Below are 16,287 nucleotides of genomic sequence, written 5' to 3' on the forward strand. Positions count from 1 at the left end.
TGAGAGAAATTTATTTTCTCTCATAGTTAACTGGCTTTCTCTAAAAATTGTATGAAATTTGGAGAGGAAAGAAAAGAAAGAGAACTTAGAGAGAAACTTTTTTAGAAAATAAAAACTATTAGTGAGAAACTAAAAGTCTATCGGTAATAATTTAATACTTACACATATTTTAGTTCTTAGGCTCGTATATAACTTTAATCATTAAAAAAATTAAAATTATTATATTTTTTTTTCTATTCTATTTTCCTTGTGCTTCCCAACAAGAGAAACAATGTTTGTCTTTTATTTTCTCTCTTTTTTCCATGAGCATTTAAAAAAGATAAAGAAACTCTTTTTTTTCTCTTCACTTTTTGTGTTCCAAATACAACCTAAAAGTCTACCGGCATGTTTTTTCTCAGGAAATTATTACTGCCAGTATTTCCAATATTACTAATAAAACATTGTCCATGAACTTCCATGACTTAAAAAAAAGGAAAAAATCATAAAACAATCACCAACTTGGGATTTCCTCAGCACATCTTAGCATGAGATGGAAATAAGGATGTGCAATATTCATATGGAATCCATATGGTTGGATTGGTTTGATTCTTTCGCACATCGAGACATCGCTTGAATATCCTAAGGAGACATCACCCACCTCCTTTTATTACCTTGGGGGGGGGGGGGGGGGGGGGGTTTGAAGTGAAGAATTGAATTGAATTGAACTGAATTGATTCAACTTCAACTCATGTTTGGGTGTTAGTGTAGACGAGTTCAAGTGGCTAGAAAACAGATTCCAGTGTTAGTGCCCCCAAATGAAAAGTATGATATAAAGAAGATAATAAGTAACCTTTTATATTATATTTAAATATAATATATACTTAAACATATAATTAACCAAAATAAACATGGTTACCACACTTATAAGTGATTTAGCGTGTAGTATTAAAATATATTAATATCCTAATTAATGAAAAACTATATTATATTACATAATGATTATATTTTATTATAAATTAAAATAATAATTACGTGTGACTAGAATAAATTATTAAAATTAATAAAAAATAAAAATAACATAAGAGAATATAATAAATAAACCTTATGGTTTAATTAATTATAGAAATTGGATAATTAAACCAATTAATAATTACAGTTTATTATAAATTAATATACTAAATACATGTGACTAGAATAAATTATTTAAAAATAAATAAATAAGTTAAAAATAACATAAGTGAATATAATAAATAAATAAATTATTTTTTAATAACATGATATATAGTTTAACATTAAAACTCACTATTTTAATACAAAATAAAAAATATAATAAATAAAAAATATATTAATTTATCAATAACATTATATATATTTTACATATTATTAATTAATAATATATTAACAAAAAATAAAACTAATGGTTGAATTATCAAACAATGGTTTAATTTTTCCTAACTTAGGAAAAATTAAACCATCTTCTTCCTTAGCATGTCGTCTTCCTCAACAGTGGGCCAGCTGGCAACGGCGACGGCGGCGGGCAATGGCGAAGGCGGAGGGCAACGGCGACGGAGGCGGCGCTTCGACTGTATGCCAAGAGGGAGAAAAGAGGGACGTCGAGAGAGAAGAGAAGTCGGAGGTCAAGAGGTCGAGATGCTCTACGACAAAGGTTCGACCTCTCGTGCTTTGTGACGGAGGTCAAGAGGGAGAGGAGAGGAGGCCAAGAGGAGGGAGAAGAGAGGGGGAAGAGAGGGAGGCCAAAAGAGAAGAGATGTTGGGAGGCCGAGAGGCTTTGTGACTAAGGGTGGCTTCGAACCGAGCCGGCTCGCGAGCCGCTCGAGTTCGGCTCGGTTCGAAACGTTATATTTCGAGCTCGAGCCGAGCTCGAACTCAGGGATGGGCTCGTTTACATTAACGAGTCGAGCTCGAACAGAGCCCGGTTCGGCTCGTCGGCTCGCGAGCCGACTCATTAATATAACGAGCGATTCGGGATCGGGGATCGGGATACCTCTTCGATTTGGGAAATTTCTCTGCGAAACCCATACCTCCGTCTGCCATTCCCATGCCGTTTCAGCGTGATTTCTTGCGGAAATCGCTGTCCGTCGACAGGTATTCAGGGGAAATGGGGGATTTGGTCTTCAAATCCCTCGTTCTCCCTCTCCCTCTTCGATTCCTCGATTTATTCCTCTACGATTTCTTTCTCGTCTTCCTCTGCGATTTCTTCATCCAAGCTTTTCTTCGCCGACGAGACGAAATCGACGGTTCGACGGAAGGAGGTAAGATTTTTATTTCATCTTTCTGTTTTTTTTTCTTCGCCGAGCTAACCTAAAAAATCTCTAACTCTCTCTTCGTTTCTCAGCTTCGTTTCTCGGCTTCGTTTCTGAGCTTCGTTTCTCAGCAGTGCTTCATTATTGGAAAGTTTTTTTGGATATCCGAACTGCACACTCGGTAAGCAAACTCAGCTCTGTTTTTTTTTTTCCGATATTTCCAGCTGACAGTTCAAATACACTCGGGAAGAAATCATTGTAAGAAAACTGGTATGAATTTTATTTTATGATTTTGAGTGTTGATACTGTTTGATTTTTTGAAATGGTGAGTTCTTGATTTAAGGGTAGAATGTAAGAAAGATCATTTTATACAGATTGTATAAGGTTGACCTATTTTATTCTCTTAATTTATTTTTTTGCTTGAGTGTGCCATCAATTGCATTCTAGCTGGCTGAGAGCCAGGAAACTTCATACTGAGCTAACATTCAAGAAGGAAAGGAAGGGTGGGGGAGAAAAATCCCCCACTTTGTCATTTGTTATGTTTTTGTATATCTCAGAATGACTTACTAAGCTCAATTGCTATAATGTTTGGAAAATAGTTGGTTGGTTGTCAATGATTTTTTTGCTCAAATTCCATTGTTCTTCATAAATGAAGTTATTATTCTAGACTTTCAAATATTTTTATGTTGTGGGATCTTGTTTCTTTTTTGCCTTCTTATTTTTAGGTGTCTGGCCTCTTATAAAATTTTGTATGTTTATCATATATTTCAGCAATAAACAACAATGGTATTCAAATTGTTACTTGATATATTTTAGCAATGAAATTTTATTTCATGATTTTGAGTGTTAATAACATATTCTGTTCAATAATACTCTATTATAGTTAATGGAATCAGGAGCTTTCTTAATTGCATCCAACTTCTCTTTATTATAAAAAAGAATAAAAAAATTTAGTTTTTGTCCTTCTTTCTTAATTCTCATTGAACTTATATCCACTGCTGTTCTTGGTATAGTGGGGTATTGAGGTTGAATTTCATTTTTTTCATTTTTATCATTAATTTCTTGGTATTGAGGTTGAATTTCATCAGAATATTAGAAGAGAATGTTGGTGTGCTTATTTCCTTATCTTAGAAGTTTTTAAATTTATATATAAAAAAAGGATCGGTATATTGGACTGGAAACTATTGGGTGCAGGGCTACTGGCTCAAAGAGACCCCGCTGCATTGAAAGACAAGGGTCGTTCCCGATTGTCACAATGTCACGTACCTTCCTCTAAGAATAAACAAGTATCTTAAATTATGTGTAGGATCTTTGTTGTTCGGATAACTTTCTTTTCTTTATGTTTTTAATTTGTAATTTTGTTTTTTTGTAGAAGTAAGAATGTCAACACCTCCTCAATTGACATCAATAATTAACACTAGTTCTAGTGTAACTATAAATAGTGACTCAACTCCACCAGAGTCACTACCCTCTGTCATAGAAGTGGGCCCAGATGAAATTACTATAAATGAGGATGAAGGTGATTCTACTCATACCTCCAAAAGACAAAAAAAGTCTCATGTGTGGTTGGAATTCAAAGAAGTATCACTTAATGGTACAAAAAAGGCTCAGTGTGTTCATTGTAAAATCAATTTGAGTGTTATTAGTAGTGGAGTGACCACACATATGAGTCGACATTTGAAACGTTGCACTAGTAGAAAAGTGGCAATGAGAAAACAAAAAACCTTAAACTTTCAACCAGTGGGAGCGGGGTCTAATGTTGATCAGAGTCCATCTGGACTTCCTTTTATGGATTTTGGAGGAAATTATGATCAAGCTAAAATGAGAGTAGTCATTGCTCATTGGATTCTTATGCATGAGCATCCATTCATGATAGTAGAAGAGGAGGGATTTAATTTTGTAATGAAGATGGCAAATATGAATTATGAGAAAATATCCCGGAAGACTATTAAGAAGGAGTGTATGGAGGTGTATGAGGCAGAGAAAAAGAAATTGAAAATTTTGTTAAAAGAGATTAACAAGATTAGTCTTACCACGGATCTTTGGAAGTCTCAAAATCAAAAAATTGAATACATGATTATTACTGGGCATTTTATTGACAGTAATTGGAAGCTGCAAAAACGAGTCTTGAGTTTTGTGCATGTTCCTCCTCCTCGTCGTGGCGTTGATATAGCAGATGCTATTTACAAGTGTTTGAAAGAGTGGGAGATTGAAAATAAAGTTTTTAGTATTTCAGTTGATAATGCTGCATATAATGATGTTTGTATCAGAGTTTTGAAACAAGATTTTTCAAGGAAAAAAAATTTGGTGTGTGGTGGAAAGTTGTTTCATGTGCGTTGTTGTGCTCATATTTTGAACTTATTAGTCCAAGATGGTCTTGTTCAGATTAAAGATATCATTGATAATGTGCGTGAAAGTGTCAAATTCATAAATCTGTCTGAGGCTAGACTTCGCACTTTTTCTGAAATTGTACAACAATTAGAACTTGGTGAAAAGAGGTTGGTTATTGATTGTCCAACTCGTTGGAACTCTACTTATGATATGTTGTCTTCTGCATTAAAATTCAAAGATGCATTCTCTAGATTTAAAGTTAGAGAACCAACATATGATTGTTTGCCAAGTTTTGATGAATGGGAAAAAGTTGACATGGTGTGTGAGATTTTAGAAGTTTTTAATGCAGTTACAAATATAATTTCTGGGAGTGACTACCCTACTTCTAATTTGTACCTTAGTGAGGTATATAGGGTAAAAGAAGTTCTGGATTTTCATTCTACAAATGAAAATGTTTTCATTAGGACAATGGTTAGTAGAATGAAAGAGAAATTTGAGAAGTATTGGGGTGAATGCAATTTATTGATGGCTGTTGCTTCAGTTTTGGATCCAAGGGTCAAATTAAAGTTGATCAAAATGTGTTTTCCAGTGATATATTCTATGGAGGAAGCTACAATGAATATAAATTTAGTTCGACGCACCTTATATGAGATCTACGATGAATATGTATCCATATATAATGTGGATATTAGAAATGAAGAGATTGTTTCAAGTACTAGTAGCTCTATGGGTGTTTCCACAAGTCGTAGGCCTTCATCAAGTTCAGGTTGGTCAAAGTTGATGAGTTATATGAAACAAAAGGATGCAGTTAATTTACCAAGGTTAGAATTGGAAATTTATCTTGAAGAAGGTGTATATAGTTGTGAGGAAACTTCACAATATGATTTTGATGTTTTAGAATGGTGGAAAGTGAATCAGATGAAATTTCGAGTATTATCTAAGATGGCAGCAGACATCCTTGTAATTCCCATATCCACAGTAGCTTCAGAGTCTACATTTAGTGCTGGTGGTAGAGTAATAGACTCATATCGTTCTTCCTTGGCACCAAGTACAGTTCAAGCTTTGATTTGTGGCAGTGATTGGATTCGGGTTCTTCACGGTGTAAAGAAAAATCAAAAGGTGAATTTCTTTGATCAATTCTTTATTATGATATTTTTTAGTATATTTTTTAGTCTTATTTATTAAAATTTTGTTTTATGATTACAGCCTGAGAAGAAGAGTGTAGAGATAATGCTATCAGCTACATGATTTGTCATGTTTCTCTCATCATGGTAATTTTAATATTTTTAACGACATTAAGTAACTAGTAATGGAAGAGTATTTTTTTATCTGACAATAACTAATTTTATTTTTTTGTTTTTGTCGTAGGTGGAGATTTTGCTCATGCAGGGATGTATATTATTTTCTAGCATTAAGAGAAACAATTATAGTTTGTAATTTTATAATGGATTTATAGTTTTTATTTGGGTGATTGTAAATTGATAGTGATATTTTATTTAATTTTGTTGTGTTTGATTATTGTATGAAGTTTATTTATAATATTATGCAGTGTATGAAGTGTTTAGACTATTTTATGAAGTGTTTATGGAATGTATAGATAATTTTATGGAGTGTTTATGGAGTGTTTATGGAGTATTTATGGAGTGTTTATGGAGTATTTATGGAGTGTTTATGGAGTGTTTATGCAGGTATTATGTACATTGATTATGTCCAATTTTAAGTAGAGGTCATGCCGAATTTTATACAGGTATTATATACATAGATTATATTCAATTTTAAGAAGAGGTTATGCCGAATTTTATACAGGTATTATATACATAGATTATATTCAATTTTAAGAAGAGGTTATGCCGAATTTTATACAGGTATTATATACATAGATTATATTCAATTTTAAGAAGAGGTTATGCCTCAATCTTATACATGTATTATATATATAGGTTATGCTTAATTTTTTGTAGAAGTTATGTCCAATTTTATGTAAAATATATGTATAATTTTATATATAATTAATTTGATATATATTTTTTGAAAATTTTTAAATGTATGTAGAGGCTCGAGTTCGGCTCGAAGCTCGGCTCGAGCTCGGTTAAGATTTTTGGGCTCGAGCTCGATAACAATTTTAGGCTCGAGACGAGGCTCGGCTCGAAATATTTAAATCAAGCTCGGCTCGAACATAGGCAGGTTCGGGCTCGGCTCGGCTCGATGCCACCCCTATTTGTGACAGAGGCTTGGCCTCTCGTGCGTCACATAGCCTCTCGGCCTCCCATGCTCTGCGATGTAGGTCGAGAGGGAGGAAGGCCGACAGGGGTGGGGGGAGGAGGGAGAAAAAAAATCCTTTAACGAGGATCGCGGGGGGACAGGGGGGTAAGGGGGGGCAACGCGCGTGGCGTGGTGAAAGTGGATGATTCGCAAAATAGGTAGGAATCACTTTTTCCCCGTTTTTACTTGAGCGAATGAAACGGTATAATCTCACTTCAATTAAATTCTTTTTACACTAACGCCATTTTTTTAATGAACTAAGTAATGCAGGGGATTTCATTCCACTTCATTGTGGACTAACCCCTCCTTGATTGATGAAATAAAAAAGTTCATTGCCATTGCAATAATATTATAAGGAAATAAGAAACTAGTTTTTTGCTTTTAGAAAATGAGACAGTCTTAGGTGCCAAAGATAAGCTTCTAGTTAGAAATAGATTTCCATTAAAATTAATAAAAAAAATAATTGTAGCATATGTATCTACAGAAGAAATAAAAGAAAATGTTGTAGAAATAATGAAAAAAACTAGGTAAGGGGTGAGTGGTTGTGGATGATTTTAATGCTTTTTAATCTAGTTTTTTCCACTGTTTTCTATAGAAACAATGGGAAACCCATTTTCTTACCCATTAATATTTTGAAGGGTAAAAGGAATAAAAAAAAAATTCATTTCCAAAGATCAGCACAAACACAAGAAAAAAATATTCAAACTAAATATTTTGATTGTCAGTTTAACTTTTTTCATATGGTTTCTTGTTTGCATATAAGTCATTTTTTCATTTCCTATCTTAAATTAAGAAACAACACAATAAGGAGAAAAAAAAAAAACATTAGCGACAGAAAAATCACCCTTAAGGCGTACCCTGTGTATCCCTTATCTACCTCAAAGCAACGGATTAAAATAGCAAACTCGTCTATGAATCATTAACAATGTCTGGGAACACCCACAACATTTCACGGTCATGATCCAGTATAGCATCCACGAACGAAGCTCCGGAGTTACTGCTCGATTCCCTCCCCATGTCATCGTGCCCATCCCCTTGAAATGTTTGCAGTGAGGTATCTTCTCTGCACTTGGGATACTCTCCACCAACTAAATCAACCTGAGGAGCAACCGGGAAGACGCCTTCGTTTCTTTGACCTGAGGATGCTTCTGCTTCGAATGTTTGCTGTGAGGTATCTTCTTGGTAGGGAGGAAGAAACTCATCATCCAACAGGAACTCACTCCAACTGAAGGATGACGATGATGCTGAGGGGGTGGATTGAAGATCAGTGAATTCGGAGAGAAAAGGTGGAGGCGAAGTGATTTGAAAGTTGTCCGCATGGTTGGTGACAGATGCTGAAGAAGAGCTTTCACCGTAAAAGCTGGTCCTTGGGGGTTCTTGGGCAGTGTAACTGGATGCTTCTGCCACCAGTTGAATAGCTTGGAGCTGGGCGAGAAGGTCCAATGTGGGATTGTTGTTACTGAAAGGGATGTCCGGAGAAGGATAACCGATCGATGTTGTGGGCATGGAAGTGCCTGAAATGTTCATTTGTGGAGGGATCATATGGAAGGGTTGGGAATTGAAGGTAAAGGCGTCCTTCAGATCTTTGTTGAGGCAAGTGACCCGAGCAATATACCCTGGGTTTTGGTGTCGAGTAGAGGTACATTTGCCTTTCGGCAAACCCATTCTTCCATAATCTGCAAGGATCTGCGAAATGGGTTTGTGTGTCACTGGATCTATACCCATCTCGCAGAGCTTCTTGCGAAGCTTGGTGTTCCAATAGTTCTTGACGTCGTTATCCGTTCTGCCTGGCAATTGCGCCGCGATGATGGACCACCTGCATGCAACATAGAAGACGAGACAACAATATAAACACTACGGAGAAGTTTACGTCTCTGCCAGGGAGTAGAGAGACTGAAAATGTTGCTGCTGAGAAAATTTCTCTTGTTGGTCTCCTCTCCACCATCAGATTCATAATATTTTCTCCTTTTTCGTGACATCATCCTAAGTGAATCGAATTTGATCCAACTTCCAATTCTTCTACATTTGAACTATCAATCTCAGTAACTTGGTTTGACGTTAATTCGTAGCGAACATACCTTCGATGCTTTTTGAACAATCAATCTCAGTAACTTCTCTCCATCGTTATTTTGATAAAACTATACAAGAACAGTAAGAGATGCAAAAACGAACAAGGGGTAAAGAATGTGCTTGTGATAGTCTGATCATGAAACTCATACAAAGGGAAAGTAGTAAAGGGAGGTAAGAATTAAAATAAGCAACAAGTTAAAAACACAGTCACCTGCTTCCTATGGTAGCATGAAGAGTTAGAATAAGCTCTTCCTCTTGCGATGTGAAGCTCTCATGCTTTAGATCAGGTCTCAAGTAATTAGTCCATCTTAGCCTACAGCTCTTCCCACATCTTTTCAATCCTGCATATCTTATCCACTGTTAAAATATAAAATAAAATGCCGGCTGCAATATCGTTTCAATAGATCTGCTCGCATCATCAAATGCCCCTTTTAAAAACATTTCCAGGGTAAAGGAAGAAGACAGGGTTTAGCATTGCTGATTGGGAACGAAAAGATTTACCTGCTTTTTTGGGAACCGAGGTCCAGTTACCGGTTCCATGAGTGGATATGTAAGCCAGTATTTTTGCATCCTCTTCGGCAGTCCAAAGACCCCTTTTCACGTTTGATTTATCACAGCAAGGAGGCCGTCCCATTTCGGTTCGTCCTAGCTTGTAAGCTAAAACCCTCAATAAACAGAAGTTGAAAAAACTTTGTTAGAGAAACAGAACGGTGGCATCGAGTAAAGATTCAGAGAAAAGACTCATTAATGAAAAAGCTCCGACGATGATGCCTCATACATCCAGGGGGCAAGTCGTGGAAGAAATTGAAATAGAAATGGGTTGAAATGTATGGGAATTGGGAAGTGAGAAGGCAGAAAAAGCATGAGATTCACTTCCATTTAACTATGGTTGCATGATGAATGTCTTCTTCAGAGAAACGGTTCAGATGTAATTTGAAATAGTAATGCTTCTCTCTCCGCCCTCGCACACTTTAAACGCTTACTGGAGGAGCATCGAGTCAGGTTCAAGTAGGGTGAATTATTTGGTTAATCTTAAAAATTATTACACTCACCTTCTCTACCTTATTTCATGCTTGCCTCGTGCGGCGGAGCTAAGAAAACCATCAGTTAATGGTTTCTTTTTCTTTTTTTTTTCTACTCAGAAATTTGAACTTGTGTCCAAGTTTATATTGCTGGGTCGGAAGGGATGATGAATTCTGTTACGCGGCTATGAATTAGCATGATCTACATGCGAAACGTTCTTTATCTACATGTAGTCCAGAAGACAAGCAAGAAAGAAATCAACAGATAATGGTTTTGAGAGTGGCGGCCGGAGTGGTGGAAAGAGGATTCTGGTGGGGAATCGGGGCCGCTAATCTCCTCCTGCAGATGAGGATTTTCCCGCAGACTGGCTGCAGCTGCCTTGGCACTTTTCAGTTCCCATGCGTTAACCTGATTGTCCCAAATGCCACCGGACGACCCTTGCCGCCTGAACGAAAACAATGATCATACCTGCACATTAATCTATCTTTCCGTCTCCTGCCCGAGTCAAGTTTCTCTCTGTGCGTCCCTCTCCCCCAGCTTTGCTCTTTCGGCTGGGAGGACACCTTTTTCATCATTCCATGCTTTACCGAATCAATGGGAATGCCTGTTATTTTTGGCCTTCTTACTCTTAATTTATTGATATGTTAAAATTATGTTAATTGTAAATGATGGGGAAATTATATTATGAATAATAAAAATTAAAATCCAATTACAGTTATTAAATGAAAGTAAATATTAAATATGAAACGATTTACTTATGCTAAATTATAATGGGATAAATAAAGAAGTTACTTAAATAATTAAGAAGAATATTAATAAATTAAATAATATTCACTTACCTAAAAAATGAAATAATTAATTTAGATAATTTAACTAAAAATTTAAAATTTCCCATCTTCAATTTTTTTCTAATTGTTATGAATTAAAATTTTAAAAATAATATATTTAATAAAACAATAAAATTTAAAAATAAATATAAAAAAAATAAAATAAATAATTATTTTAAATTACTTGAAATAGAAGGTGTATCATTGTAAAAAAAAAGGTGTAGACACATTTATAATATTTATCATTTTTTATAAAATAAAAATAATTTTAGTAACTAAACGAAAAAAATTGTGAAAATTAAGTAAAACATAATTACCTAAAAAATAAAAATAGTTAATACAAAAAATAATTAAAATCTATCGACTCTATTTAAATAATATTTAAATGATAAAACCAAACAAAATAACTTCTCTCTTGAAAAAAATTCCTCAATTTGTTTTTTTGAAAACCTCAATTTGTTTTGGTGTTTTAAACAAAAATATAATAATTTATATTTTATATAAAAATAAAATTTTCTATTTTTATTCATTTATACTTAAAATATTATATTTGTTTTACTAGTTTCTATGATAATTAATTTTTAATAGATAAAATTATTTATTCGATAGCTCAAAAAATTGGGTTATTGTACATATATTGCTTAGGTGGATTTAGGTCTAATTTTTTTTGGGGATTTATTAGAAATTTTTTTTTGTCATAAATTGCAAAATTGTCATTCCATCATTTTTCTTGTTCACTCCTTAGTATGTTGGGCAAGAATAGTATACAACATTGAGGATTAATAAAATATTCATATTAAATTAGGATGTTCATAATTTGGTAAATATGAACCAATTATGTGACCTTTTCTTGACAAGGCCTATTTTTAATATTCAATATACCATATATATATATGATAGAGGGTCAGGGAGTTTACTGTGTGGAAAATTACTCTGCAATTGAAGCTGAATTTCCTGTTGTTCTCTTGAGGCCCGAATTTTTGAATAATTGCATAATTCCAATACAATCATTAAAAAGTGACATGGACTCCTAGAGAAGAAGTAAGATAGGATATTCTTTATTTAACATTCATTATTATTTTGATGCTAAAAATTAATTATAATAATAATAATAGATAATTTAAGGTTGAGATATTTTATTTTATTTATTTCAATCTCTAAATTAAAATATTAAATACATTAGTTTAAAGTTAAAAATTCTTTATTTAAATAACACACTTATTTGACCTATAATTTATCTAGTATTAATATTTTTATTTTTAAATTAAAAAATAAAAATTATATCAAATAAAGGATAATAAAATTGCAATGTAATTACAAAGAACTTCATATATGTTTTATAAAATTAATCAATTGTATCTAAGTCTCCCTTATGTATAATGACGCCGAACAAAATAGTGATTATTCTGCAGGCTAGTTTCAACAGATAATTCACAGGGAAGAACACAAGAGATTCGCCCAAAAACATAGAGGAACACCTCTGATGTTCAATTCAAAATTATGCCCACAAGTTGTATAGCTAAAAATCGGCATTATTAGAATCCCAATAATCATGCCAAAATGAAATACGTAATAAAAGAAGTAATCTGCCAAAAATCTGGCCCAAATCGGGTTCAGTGTCACTTCCTAAACAATAAAAGAAATACTACTATAAAAGGAAAAAACAACTAAAAATGTGGATTCAGAAGGAAAAACAGTGGATTTTGATCTCGGAAACGAAGTGCACCAAGCAAAGCTTGGTTGCCACGACGTGCGCGCCGAAAAGAGCTTTCCGAATTGGGGTCATATGTGCGATTCTTATACCTGTAGCCAAAGTTATGGCCAAAATAACGAAACGCAACCAAAACTGCCCCACTTAGGAAAAGATCACGACTACCTACTATCTTTGCACTGATCTGCCAACTCAAGGTATCTCAATGCCAACAACGTGCTATCTGACAACTCAACATCATTTGACTCAGATCCTCCTGCATCATATAACCTCTATTATATGGAGTTTAGATTTATATAGACTTTAAATGTTTTATTAGATGATCCCTTTCTAGTGGGGTCTCCCTCTTCATTTTTCAGCCATTATAAAGAGAATACAAGGAAACTTAAGTGATTCTAGATGTTAAACAATAATTCAATACTTAAGAAGAAAATGAATTAATCACTTGTAATGAAGGAATACCATGGCTGAAAAATCAACAACTTGACATCAATTTCAACAAACGTCTATGAAAAACTTGGAATTTTATTTAACAAGCATGCCTTAACTAGATTAGACGACAATTCAAGGATATTATACCCACGAAAACTCCAGAAGTCCTTAGATTAATTCTCAAAAAACAATAATTTTTCATTCAACCATGAAGTTGAAACCCTAACTTAGGGTTTGATGATTCAAAATTGATAAAACACACATAAAAAACTATCAATTTTGGCGTCAATAGACAAGAAGAATTTTTAAAATTATGGATGGGAATTTTTGGCATCAATTTGACACAAATTAGAAGCTATATGATCGACAATTCAAAACATAGATTTCAGCCTTCATGTAGGCCTCAAAAATGAGTTTTTATGAAAGAAACTTGGAATTCCAATATGTACGATATAAAAGAAAAGCATAAACATGAACTAATGAAAAATCAAAATGTGAAAAAATATGACTTTGGAGCTTGATTTGAATGAGATGATGAGCATGAGCCCTTTGAAGCCTTCAAATTTCCAACTTTGCTTTACTTTTGAGTACCTTATTAAAACCCTAGAATCCCTGTTCTAATACTACAATATATTGTAGGGTTTCATGTCATGAAAGAAGTTAGGGTAAAGAGAGGAGGAGAAGAGAATAAGAGAATACAAGGAAAGAAATAGAGACTTTGAAGAAGAACTTGAGCCTAAGGAAAGTTTCTCTCACAATAAGGAGAGTTCTACTTTTTGAGCCTCACCCCCTTAATTCATGTTGGTTGGATCAGCGAGTTTGCAGGGAAGAAGGTTCGTTTCCTCTCCTCTATGGACTACTCAATCTTGGAATCCCTTTCTTCTTCTAATTTATTGAAGCCCTAAAAAAACATATATGAATTGAGATTTGTGAATTAGTGAAATGATAAAAAGAACACAAAATGACAATATGAATTAGAAAGTGTCCTCTCTAGCTACAGTTTTAAACATCCCTAAACTGGGTTTATTATTCGTGGGTTACAATCATATGTTTAAGTACCAAATTGCCTTTACTACAATTAGAATAACTGCAACCCAATGCTCCCTCTCAAATTGGACGATATAGATCAAATAGACCTAGCTTGTTAGACAACTATACATATTCTTTCTTGTGCAAGGCCTTTATGAAGATATTATCAAGTATTCAAAAGACTTCATAAACTGGATCGTAGTTTAGGGTTTAGGGTTCGCAACTCATCACAACATCTTTGATGAAATAGTAAGCTAGCTTTTATGTGTTTTATCCTTTCATGAAAAACTAAAATATTTATATAAAAAATAGCCTGATTATCGCATCTCATCTCCATAGATGTGGACATAGGAAATCCAAATTCTTCCATAAGAATATGAGTTGTTGTCTTATATTCTGGTCCAGAACTCTATCTAATAATGATGGTCTATTTTTTACTTCTCCATGTTACCAAATTTTGTCTCCAAAAGCCACTAGTGGAATGTTTATCAACTTTAGACTTTGCACAATTTGCATTAGAAATTTCTTAACTTCAAAACTTCCATGAGATTTATACGATAAAAAATCTCAAAATCCTATAGATTTCCTATGATGCAACCATTCTTGAAGACTCCAAAAATTAACTACTTATAACTGTAAAAGATATATTTTGTCTGGGGCTTACCAATCAACATACAATATTGAGCTTTATCCTTTAATTAAGGATTTTGTTTGCAATACAGGTTTAGTCCTGGTTCTATATGAGTATCAACCGATTTGACTCCTAATAATCCAATCTCCTATAAAAGATCTATCACATATTTTTTCTATGATAATAATATCCCAGATCGATTTTGTACCTCATTGCTAACAAAATACCTAAGCTATTATTTGTAGTAAAAAAATCAACCAAAATATTATAAAAAATACTACATTGTTATGTTGAATTAGTCAACACCTTACCATTAATCAATCACAATGATTGATCAATCCAAGAGTATGATCAATCATTCCATGAAAATATTTACTTCTGAGTTATTTTCACAACTCACAATTAATCTCAAATCCATATGAGACCTACCATGTCTCTCACATTCACCTTTTTTGGGAATCTTTTGATTTAATTTTCCATATAAAGAAAATGAAAAATGATGTAAATTAAATTTACTTTTACAACAAGGAGAGCTCTACTTTTCTTGAAAACTCTGATTTCCAAACTTATATTTTTGTTGGTAAGTAGACTTGAAGACATTTATGTAAATATATAATTTGTAATATAAAATGTTCAATATGAAGGTTCGAATTCTAAGAAAATAACATGTATAGGGACAAGAGAGAAAAAATGATAGAGTATAAACCTAAACTACTAGAGATGATAGATCAGGAAAAGATCACATTATCTCTGTGGGTTAACCGAGTCAATTTATAAAACCTACTCTGATACAATGTTGAATTTCTAAAAAAGAGAAATATTTCACTGACTTAGTATAATTTAAGTACAATGAGCTTCTATTTATAATAGAAGAAACAAATATAATCCAATTACAATTGAACTACTTTTGCTCCAGTTACATCCAAAGTTAAACACTAAAAGATAAGTTCTAAAATAATTGAACATAAATATAACACTAACATAACTAAAACACATTTAATTGAGACTCCTCCTGTGAGACTCATGTAAGACTCCACCATATTAATTTTTACTCTATGAGACTTCTTACTATGAGAGTAATGAAAGACTCTTCCATATTTGCGTTTCAACAAGAGAAAAAAGACATAAAAAAGATATACACCAGCTTGAATAATTACAAAGTCATAACACCTCTTATTGAAGAGTTATCCTATTTACCAATTATGCCACCCTACTCACATAGGTATCTTTTAACGAATAAATGTCATAATCAAGGGGGCAGTCAGTTGGCTACTTCTTAGGCACACCCCCCTTGCTTATAGATACGTATTCTTTGTTAACCATTTTTATGAGAAATGGTTTCTCATAAAGACACGATTGGTCACAAACTCCCTCGGTAGCACGATGCCTTGAATAACCTTGATGGGAGGTTGGCAATCTTCAATCAACGTTTTCGTCCCCTATCTCGTCACTTACTTACCCTTCAGTTTACACCATCGTTGAAAGTGATCAGAGACAGAAAGCGTCAACCAGAAGCAGAGAAGAGATTTTTACGGAATCTGATCGTATGGAGAGAGGTCTGTTTCTTGCTTCCGTTTATATTTATACTACGAATTCATGACGTTAGAAATTCATAGTTAAGTCTTACATACTTTACCTAAATTCTCAAGTAAAAAATTGTATATCATTAGCCAATACAGTTTTTTTCCTGGGTCACTAATATCTGGTGGTGGCAGTATCCACTTGTTC

At 33.6% G+C, this 16,287-nt stretch overlaps 1 protein-coding gene across 1 annotated transcript; it reads right to left on the minus strand.

Moving 5' to 3' along the window:
* Nucleotides 1–7,745: 7,745 nt before the first annotated feature.
* On the minus strand, nucleotides 7,746–9,540 carry LOC137940920 (transcription factor MYB35). The gene is made up of 4 exons (XM_068786032.1): nucleotides 9,408–9,540; nucleotides 9,118–9,247; nucleotides 8,180–8,652; nucleotides 7,746–8,101 (listed from the first exon to the last, which is right to left on the minus strand). Exons 1-4 carry the CDS (start codon nucleotides 9,538–9,540, stop codon nucleotides 7,746–7,748), a joined length of 1,092 nt encoding a protein of 363 aa, XP_068642133.1.
* Between the last annotated feature and the right edge of the window lie 6,747 nt (nucleotides 9,541–16,287).

Source organism: Aristolochia californica, unplaced genomic scaffold, assembly GCF_029961685.1.
Source record: "Aristolochia californica isolate CCGP_79_NKW_82.1479 unplaced genomic scaffold, dmAriCali1.0.hap1 SCAF_9, whole genome shotgun sequence".
In the NCBI taxonomy this organism is placed as follows: Eukaryota; Viridiplantae; Streptophyta; class Magnoliopsida; order Piperales; family Aristolochiaceae; genus Aristolochia; species Aristolochia californica.

Excerpts from the sequence above, each read along its gene's own strand:
- LOC137940920 (XM_068786032.1), bottom strand. The coding sequence starts at position 9,540 with ATGGGACGGCCTCCTTGCTGTGATAAATCAAACGTGAAAAGGGGTCTT. Across the intron at positions 9,248-9,407 it reads CTCGGTTCCCAAAAAAGCAG|GATTGAAAAGATGTGGGAAG; the intron begins GTAAATCTTTTC and ends TAAGATATGCAG. Across the intron at positions 8,653-9,117 it reads CATGCTACCATAGGAAGCAG|GTGGTCCATCATCGCGGCGC; the intron begins GTGACTGTGTTT and ends TGTTGCATGCAG.